Source organism: Penaeus monodon, chromosome 5 (genome assembly GCF_015228065.2).
Source record: "Penaeus monodon isolate SGIC_2016 chromosome 5, NSTDA_Pmon_1, whole genome shotgun sequence".
Taxonomy (NCBI): Eukaryota; Metazoa; Arthropoda; class Malacostraca; order Decapoda; family Penaeidae; genus Penaeus; species Penaeus monodon.
This window is the reverse complement of record NC_051390.1, coordinates 54,371,387-54,381,386: the sequence shown is the minus strand read 5'-3', so window position 1 is coordinate 54,381,386 and position 10,000 is coordinate 54,371,387. Positions and strand designations below refer to the sequence as shown.

At 36.8% G+C, this 10,000-nt stretch overlaps 2 protein-coding genes across 3 annotated transcripts in view; one reads left to right on the top strand and one right to left on the bottom strand.

The window, feature by feature from the left end:
- The window catches only part of LOC119573365 (protein anon-73B1-like), a 5,033-nt gene extending 39 nt beyond the window's left edge, over window positions 1–4,994 (top strand). Inside the window, exons 1-3 of one of the 2 annotated variants that reach the window (XR_005228803.1) lie at window positions 1–144; window positions 3,399–3,597; window positions 4,339–4,994. The exon at window positions 1–144 is cut by the window's left edge and continues 39 nt beyond it. Coding sequence is in view for 1 of the 2 variants with exons in the window: in XM_037920578.1 (XP_037776506.1) it covers window positions 10–144; window positions 3,399–3,515 (252 nt within the window). In the remaining variant the exon portion in view is untranslated. Of the gene's footprint in view, window positions 145–3,398 lie in introns of both variants that reach the window. The other variant, XM_037920578.1, reaches the window with a different exon arrangement.
- LOC119573364 (inactive serine protease 45-like) overlaps window positions 4,315–10,000 on the bottom strand; it is a 22,154-nt gene continuing 16,468 nt past the window's right edge. Inside the window, exons 8-9 of the mRNA XM_037920577.1 lie at window positions 7,557–7,729; window positions 4,315–7,218 (exon numbers count right to left, since the gene is read on the bottom strand). Coding sequence (XP_037776505.1) covers window positions 7,030–7,218; window positions 7,557–7,729 — 362 coding nt within the window. The 3' untranslated portion in view covers window positions 4,315–7,029. The remainder of the gene's footprint in view (window positions 7,219–7,556; window positions 7,730–10,000) is intronic.

Sequence of the window (10,000 nt, the reverse complement as noted above, 5' to 3'; positions counted from 1 at the left end):
AGAAACAAAATGGCGATCGATCCTTCTCTCGCCGAAACCGACATTTTCGACGAATTTTTGAAATATGGACTGTTTTTGGGCGCCATTTTCCAGCTGGTGTGCATAGGGGCTGTTATATTTGTGCCGAGTAGGGATGACAAGAGGGTAGGTATATGGAGAGAGGAGGAACAATGTGAATATATTTTTTTTATTATTATTGTTATTATTTATGCCTTTATTTATTTATTATTATTTTTCAAAAGAAAGGTCTTCTTTCGATTTATCTGTGAGGGATGGTCTTCAAATATCCTTTTTTTAATTATTATTGGGAGAGTCTTTTTTTTTCAGGGTTATTATATTGATTGGGATTTGGGTTCAAGTTTTACCTTTATTTTAATGGATAAATAATGTTCTCATCTGTATTCTCAAACAATTCTTATTCTTTACACAATTTTTGACGTTCTTTCTCCTTTTCTGCGACGTGTTTTCTCCCCAGATATGAAAGGCTTAGAATAATTTGCAGCTCAAGAGATTATCTAGAAATAAGCGGCTGTTATTCAAATTAGAACGACTGGGAGCTACAGAGAAGTAGATAATTTTGCCTTACAAAGAAATCATATAAATGCAGCTGTGTGGACTTCTCTGCACAAGTGGCTCTTTCTTTTACAGGCAAATACTAACCTAATGAGGCTGTGTGGCATGTATGGCAAGGGTGGACCTGAATGCCCGGATGGCATCGATTCGTGTCGTGGCATTGGAGGCTGATTGTGGATTCTGTGCTCTATATTAAGCATGGAAGCCGATTTGATTTCTTTACGCCATATAGGCATGGGGATTTTTGGCTTCAATGGCACTAGGTCTCGAGAGCATGAGCCTATCCATGTTGGTCTTTGGTTTTCAATGCTTTTATCGGAGAGCAGTTATTTTTTTACATGGAAGACACATAGTAAAAATGAAACACCATCTCAACACTTAAAATTTTTGTCTTGTGGTGAGTACAGGCCTCATTGGGTTAAAAAAAAAAAAAACTTTTAAAGGACTGTATGGAAATACAGAAAAAATCTGTTGTAATGATTATGAAGTACTTGTAAAACTTAGAAACAATTTTCTTCCGGTCTCTACATGTTGTGGAACATGACATGTACTGTTTTCAGCATTCATCTAGTCAAAAATTAAAAACTATATAGATTTTGAGAAAACATTTAGTGCATGTTAGCATTTCTGAACAAAATCAGCCTGTTTTCTTGCCTTCCATAAGTTTTACTGTGATTCATAATGTACCAGTGATATGAAAAGGCTAATCATATTATGAAAGCATATATGTTCCAAATCTTGAAATAGCATTTTAAACATTTCTCTTCAAGAAATTTATACAGACGATCTGGGTTCAGCGCATTTCATAATCATGTTATATGTAGGTCTTAGATCTGAGTACATTTACTCAAGTATTTTATAAAAGTTGAGCATCTTTTTATTGTATGAAAAATCTCATTGACAGTGTAGTTAAAAAGAAAATTGATTAAGCATTATTAGTTACGAAGTCAGTAAGTGGTATATTTTTAGTTAGTCTTCGTCACTGTTGTTCAATCAGGGTGGACATTGCATTAGGTGGAGAAGATTTATCGAGGAGTGGACAGTTGTCTTCGGGTGGAGTGGTTCGTGTACGAGATCATGCCCATTTGTCAGAATGGAATTATGGCATGCAGGCTCTTATCTTAGATATATTTCAAATCACAAACAATTTTACATATTACATAATAGTTTCATTCATGACTGAAATTTCATCCCTCTCCTCAAATGAAGTATCTTGAAATAGCCTGTTCCTGTCCATTTGCTTGGCTGTATGGGTAATGCCAGATTGAGTGAGGGAGTGGCTCATGAAAGTGAGTCAGTTTTTACAACTATAAGAGGCCACTTATTCAATTCCTGTGAGGCATTTTGTCAGATGTTTACCTTTCTTTCTTTATATGTTTTGTGCACAAAATGTGTGCTAAAAAGCTAAAGACAATTTTCTCCTACTATTTACAGACTAATAAAGTCAAAGTCGAGAGTGCATGGTGCACAACTGTTATAATATTACCACTAGATTGGAAGTCATCCCAAAAGATTGAAGATTGTTTTTTCAATAATAAATTTTTAAAAATTAAATTTGTTAAATTATATCTATATATTACATAAGCTAAAGGCCTGCATTATTATAGAAATGAAATGAGAATATTTAGTTGAAAAATCATTTAGAAATTAATACAAGTAGAACAAAAGTTATTTTCCAGAAACTGATTTCTAGAAACCAGTCAGTTGGCAGACACTAAATTTCAGTTTGACTTGATAAAGTAAACTGTCCAGAGAATTCGTAAAATATTGGTATCATTTATATTATAGGGCAGGGCTCCTCAACTTTTACGAGCAAAGGTCCAGTTTAGACACGTTCCAATACGTGCAGAGGTCTAGATAAATATTTTACATGTAATCATGAAAATAAAACCACCAAATTGAGTGCTCCGTAGTGTTCCCATATGATTTATTCATTTCAAATTCACTCATTGGCTTATTTATACAAAATATAAAGCTAACTAGTGGGTATAAAAAATGCAAAATTTTTCAACTGCCAGTTGAATAGCCCTGTTTTAGGGTATATCATATTATATACCTTATAATATATATATATTTATATTTATATTTATATTTATATTTATATTTATATTTATATTTATATTTATATTTATATTTATATTTATATTTATATTTATACATATACATATACATATACATATACATATACATATACATATACATATACATATACACATATATACATATACATATATACATATACATATATACATATACATATATACATATATATATATATATATATATATATATTTGCATATATGTGTAATATATACATATACATACACACATATATATGTATATATTTGCATATATATGTATGTATACATATATATGTATATGTATACATATGTATATGTATACATACATATGTATATGTATACATATATATGTATATGTATACATATATATGTATGTATACATATATCTGTACACACACACACACATGCATGCACATGCCCACGCCCACATGCGCATGCACACACACGCACACACACACACGCACACACACACGCGCACACACACGCGCACACACACGCTCACGCACACACACACACACACACACACACACACACACACACACACACACACACACACACACACACACACACACACACACACACATTCATATTTATAATCATATGTATATTTTACATAAAATTTATTTTACATATCTTTTTCATTTTGCAGTTTTGCAGTGTTTACATCCCTAAATCTTTCTATACTATGCAAGAAAATTATTACATATAAAATTCCATCATTAACTAAAAGCACCTTGATTTCAGGACGGAGACTCTAGTGACGACGACGGCTCTGATCACGGCTCCCCGCACACGTCCCCCCCCCACCGCGGCCAAAACCAGCACCATCGACGCAAGCATGACAAGAAGAAGAGACGGTGAATTCAGCAAGACAGGCTTCGGGAGGGATAACTCATGTTGACGGAATAGTGTGTTCTTTTGGACTCTTATGGAATTTGGAATGGTTTGTGATTTTTTTTTTGGGGGGGGGGGAGTGGAGGGGAGTAGTTGCTGTGCTGGGAATGGGTCGCAATTTTGGAATTCGGATGTGTTGTGAAAAAATGTGTTTTATCCAGATAAAGTGCTTGCTTGGTGAGCGGAAGGAAATGATTGAAGAACGAAGTTCAAGATTTAAAGGCAGCTATTGAAAATTACCTGAGTCAGTGAGCACAAGAAGAATTGTATGCTCGTACAGACAGTGAAAAGAATATATTATTTGAAAATTGATTAGAAGAGCATGTGAAGACTTATATTGATAGAATCATCTACTTCATGATTGTCAAGAGAGAAAAGAGGGCATTTTTTAATTTTTTCCTTTTACTTTTTTCTTTATAAGTCATGTATTATATACAAAATACATTCCGTAAACTGTAGGTCACATTTTATGATAAATTATTTTGCATCTATTTTCCTCAATGGCCTGTGATCATACTAGCATCCAATAGCATTCTTAGAAAAATGCATTGAATTTATACAATTCCTCCATAAAGTTAGGTGTCGTTCAGTACTGAACATAGTACTCGAAAACAGAGTTTATTTTAGGAAGTCTTGGGGCAAAAGGCTTCCAAGAGACGTCTGGCATTGCATTTTTATATGCAAGTGAAATACTCTTGTGCTGCATTTTCCAAAAATGCAGTGTAGTAGAATTAGTATTTTTTTCTGTCTAACAGTTATTCTTAAGTTTTTTTTTTTTTTTTTTTTATAGAGTAGCAGGCCTACTTAATATGATGCTGCAAAGAGCCCCTACATGACGAAGCTTTTGTAAGATTTTACACCTGAGAACCTCCCATTCAAGGGTATGGCAGTGCTATGGCAGTGCTTTTGCAGTGCTTTTGCGGGAAATAGGTTTTGGTATGTGAGAGACTGCTCATTGTAACATCAGTCATGGTCTACTTTTAGGATCCCATTTGTTCACCTCTTCACACAGGACAAGTACAGACCCACTGTGGCATTGCATCTGTATTGCCTTTGTAGGATTAATCTTATTTTACTGTGATTTCAGATCTGAATAAACATGTCTTTATGTTAAATGTTAGCTTTTTTTTTTAATCATATATATTTTTTATAGTTTGGTTGCTAGTATGTGTGTATATGTTATAACTTAACATGTGGTGAGATTGAAAATGAAACCTAGAATTTCTTATTGGCTTTGTAACTTTTTGTTGATCTGAATTACATGTCCGATCTTGAAGTTTATCCAAATATAAGAGAATTCAATCTTGTTGGCAGGTTCAGTGCAGTTTCTGTCTTTGCTGGAAAATGTAGTGGTTAGAATTTTTTTTTTTTTGTAACATTCCAAACAGCTGTGCAATACTACTTGAATGTCTTTTTGCATTTTTTAAATAAAATGAACCAATCGCACTTTTATATTTATTAAATAAAATCCTTATCATATATTTATTAAATAAAATCCTTATCACATTAAGTCATTATCATCATATTAAACTATTAATTTTTTGGCTTTAATTTCAAGAAAATCCTTGCAGTGCAGAATTCCATGTGTTTTTCAATATAATGTGTTGTCATTTTGCAGATTTCATTGACAAGTTTCATGGAAATTAACATAAATGACATATTAAACTCCTTTTGCAGTAATTTGGATTTACTTTAGACATAAGTTGTGACACCCATAAATAATTGGCTAAGACGGTGCATCTTTCTGTATATCCCTCTTCATATTACAGGAAATACTTTATCTGCATATCTTGGTAGGCTTTCATTGAGTGTTATCAATATCTTAAGTAGTATTGTGAGGTGGAATCGATGGAATAGCACTGTAGCATTGTAATAGTATTTTTACCTGCAAAGTCTGTCACTCAGTCAACATTACTGTTGGGATTTTGTGCAAAACTGCTTGAGACATTAGTCCATTTTTTGACAAGTTTGTAGAAGGTAATTATGCAGTGTAATTTTGAAATAACTTGCTTTTACAGAATATAAAATGTAGCAACAAATTTGAATACTGAATTGATGCTTAGTCTTTAAAATCAAAATTACGCTGTAAACCATAATGAGGGTTTTCATTTATTTCCCTGGAAACATGTAAATGGACGTTAATGGTGAGAAATAACATGGCAAAAGCATATCATACAATGTATTTATAACAGACTCATACGCACACAAACCTCATTCTTCATTATATACAAATGTATGTTAACCTCATAACCAGGCATATTCCATAATGAAAATAAAATCACCTTTATGAACATACAGCTGTCAGAAATATTTGATTATGGTATATAATTCTTTGGAGATTTTGCATTTGACAGTAATATAGCCTGCATGAAGTAGAAACATTGTTAAAAGTGGTAATACTATGACAACCATACAAAATTAACTTTGTATGTAAAAAGAAACGGTTTATCATTTAGGTAATAAATAAATTCACAAAGATGTGACAATATACTATACTCAAAAATGCACTCAAAAGGTTGACCACAACTGGCTGATTATTAAAAGACACCACTTTTATATTTGACCAGAAATTTTGGCTACTAAAAAGTTCATGTTAACCATGGCAGTAATCATTTGAAATATAACAGTGTTATTTGGAGGACTTTAATTTGTCTGTCATAGCCTTTCTGTCAAGTACCTTTATGCCTTGGAGGGGGGGCATGAAACTTTGAGATGGAGTAAGACAAAATGTGTTAATTTGAGTTTTTTGTAGTTGTCGTACAGTGAATAGTATTGTCGATTTACTGATCTGGTTTAAGGATACTTGATGTTCATTCCATTACTCCCTTAGAGAAACGAGGTAGAAGAGAGAGAACACCTGTTCTGTATTAACCCAATCAGCATGTATGGCAACAATACATGCCATGCCCACTGTAATAGAAGTTTGTTTATTGTATTTACACATAGATGGCTCTGCAAGTGCTTAGTCATCAAGGAGTCAATTATTAGTCTTACCTGTTTCACCTGTTTACCCTTTTCCTCGAGTTCCAGAAAAGGTCTTTTACATTATTTCATTGTCTGAAATGTTATCAAGATTTTAATAACAATTTACCAATCATAACTCAATAACAATAACAGTATCAGTATCAACTGTATTAAAAAGAAACACACATTTTCCTGCCAATTCAAAGGAATGGGGAAATCAGGATCAGTCACTAGGGCCTATTGATAGACTCCTTACCAGCTGAGCATATGTGGAGCCATCTGTATGTAACAAAATTCACAAAAAAATACAGGGGACAGAACACAAGTCCAGGGCAGTTGGGTTAAAGAGAAACCAAATGATGTAGTGGCTAGTAACTGTGGTTAGTCTAAGGTTGCTGTTTCCTCTGCATGACATTTCCACTTTGTTCTCATGGCCACAGTGATGAAAAAATATATAATAATGGTTTACACTCTAGAGATAGAGTCGTGAAGATACCTCACAACTTCCAGTGAATCTTCAGCCTAAAGTGCGACTTGACGTGTTATCTTTAAACTTCTTTAAGACAAGTTCGATCCAGAAGCGATGAGGCTGGACTTGAGTGTAGGCAATAGGGATGGGCAAGCGGGCATTGGCGACACCAGAAACGCCCACCAACTGCACTCTCCCTGTGGTTACACTTTCGCGAAGCACCACCGATTTGCCAATCTGTAAATGTGCAATTTTGTTTCCAAAGTAAGAAGGTGCAGTCTCTCTTTGTGGTGATGTTTGGGACTAGTTGGTTGTAAGGATAAGGCAAGATGTTCAGATACAGAAATAGATGTAATCAATATATGGATCATTAGATAGACATACAAGACACATGGAAGGACGCATGTGTGCACACACACACACACACACACACACACACACACACACACACACACACACACACACACACACACACACACACACACACACACACACACACACAAAAATAAAAAAAATAAAAAAATAAATAAATAAATAAATAAATAAATAAAAAATAAAAATAAATAAATACAAACCTGATCATAAAACTTGTTAACGCAGACATGATTCTTCGTGATAACCGAGAATAAATTGGATATATGGTTGGGATACCGCTCATTGTAGGCTTTGATCAGGATCTGGCAGCCAGCAGGCCCAAAGGTGGTGGAGTTACCCACAGAGTATAGAGTTGCTATTCGTCCCTGGGAAGCTGTGGATAAGGAGGGATGGAGAATTATGTGGGTTTTACCCTGAGAGAAGAGAGAGGAGAAGGGAGAAGAGGAAGAGAGAAGAGAGAGAGAGAGAGGAGAAGGGAGAAGAGGAAGAGAGAAGAGAGAGAGAGAGAGGAGAAGGGAGAAGAGGAAGAGAAGAGAGAAGAGAGAGATGGGAGAGGGGAAGGCTGGATAGTGGGGAGGAAGGAAGGAAGGAAGGAAGGAAGGAAGGAAGGATGGATGGGAGGATGGATGGATGGAAGGAAGGAAGGAAGGAAGGAAGGAAGGAAGGACGGATGGGTGGGTGGATGGGTGGGTGGAGGGAGAGAAGGAGGGAGGGTGAGGGAGAGGAGATAGGGAGGAGAGGGAAACATTTGATTAACTGATGAACGTGACTATGATGATGATAATAATCCTAGCAATGGTAGTCGTAGCAGATTAAATGAACTCCAGATAATGAGAATCTTCGCAATAGTACCTATAACAAGAATATGAGTTACAAAAAATAAATGGCAGTATACAAAACAGCCCCTATAACAATGACAACTTAAAAAGACAGAAAAAAGAAAAGAAAAAAAGAAAAAGAAAAAAAAAAAAACATACACCAAAATCATTCTGTACAATAATGCCTAGAAATAAAAGCAAAACCATATCATAAAACGTATTTACATCAGACTCTAATACACACACACACACACACACACAACACACACACACACACACACACATATGCACACACACACATATATGCACACACACATGCACACACACACACATATATCATCATCATCATCAAGGGGCTAACGCCGACGGGGGCGCATGGCCGCATCCACCCTTCGCTTCCAGCCACGAGGATCCCTCGAGGTGAGTCTCCAGGCAGGCACACGGCCCATCTCTAATTCCTCGCGACAGGTCTCGTCGAGCTGCCCAAGCCATGATCTCCTAGGACGTCCCACAGGTCTCCTCCACCCAGGGTTGTCTCGCAGAGAGACAACCTGATGGGCAGGGTCGTCCATAGGGAGGCGAGCTAGGTGGCCATATAGCCTGAGTTGGCGATCCCGGATTATGCAAGTAACAGGTCCCATGCCAGTCTCATGGTGTAACCGCCGGTTGGACACGTGGTCCTGCCAACTGTACCCCATGATCCGGCGAAGGGACTTGTTACAAAAGGCATCAAGGCGAGATTCCAACGCACTGGATAGCGTCCAGGTTTCGCTTCCATAGAGCAAAACTGGAAGTATCAAGGCCTTCTGCATAGGTACCGACATCTCCAAACGCTCTTGTTGATCGAGTTCATGGCTCCTGTTGCCAGACCAATCCGTCTACTGACTTCCTGGTCTGACAACCCAGAGATATGGACTACGCTACCAAGGTATGTAAAACTTTCTGTGACTTCAACGTCCTCGCCGCAAGCATGGATCGACTGAACGGGTTCCCAAAACAGGCCCCCAAAGTCCTGAATCTTGGTCTTGGTCCAGGAGACCTCTAGGCCTAGAGGCTTCGCCTCATTGCTAAATGCATCAAGAGCCGCCACAAGTGACTCCAAGGACTCAGATAGGATGGCAGCATCGTCGGCAAAGTCAAGGTCCGAGACTTTAACCCAATCACCCCGGATTTATGTTCTGTCCCTTGTAGGTTTTTGTGAATTTTGTTACATACAGATGGCTCCACATGTGCTCAGCCTCCAAGGAGTCTATCAGTAGGCCCTACTGACTGATCTTGATTTCCCCATTCCTTGAATTGGCGGGAAAATGCGTTTTTCCTTTTAATACAATTGATATCAATACTGTTATTATTGTTATTGATGTTATGATTATTAAAGTATTATTAAAATCTTGTTAACATTTAAGACAATGAAATAATGCAAAAGATCCTTTCCAAAAGTCAAGGAAAAGGGTAAACAGGTGAGAAAGGTAGGACTAATAAGTGACCCCTTGATGACTAAGCACTTGTAGAGCCATCTATGTGTGAATACAATAAATAAACCTGTGTTACAGTGGGCATGGCATGTATTCTTGCCAAACGTGGCGATTGGGTTAATATTGCCTAGTGTTGCTCCGCACTGACTTTGGCTAGTAGCTCTGCCCATTATCCAGTCCATACAAGTGTTGAAAAGTGTGGGTGCAAGGACACAGCCTTGCCTCACCCCTGAGTTAACAGGGAAGAAGTTCGACATACCCCCACCACACTTTATAGCACTTTCAGTACCAGTATAGAGGCTTGCTATCAGGCCAATAATCTGTGTCGGAATTCCCCATAGCCTCAGGATC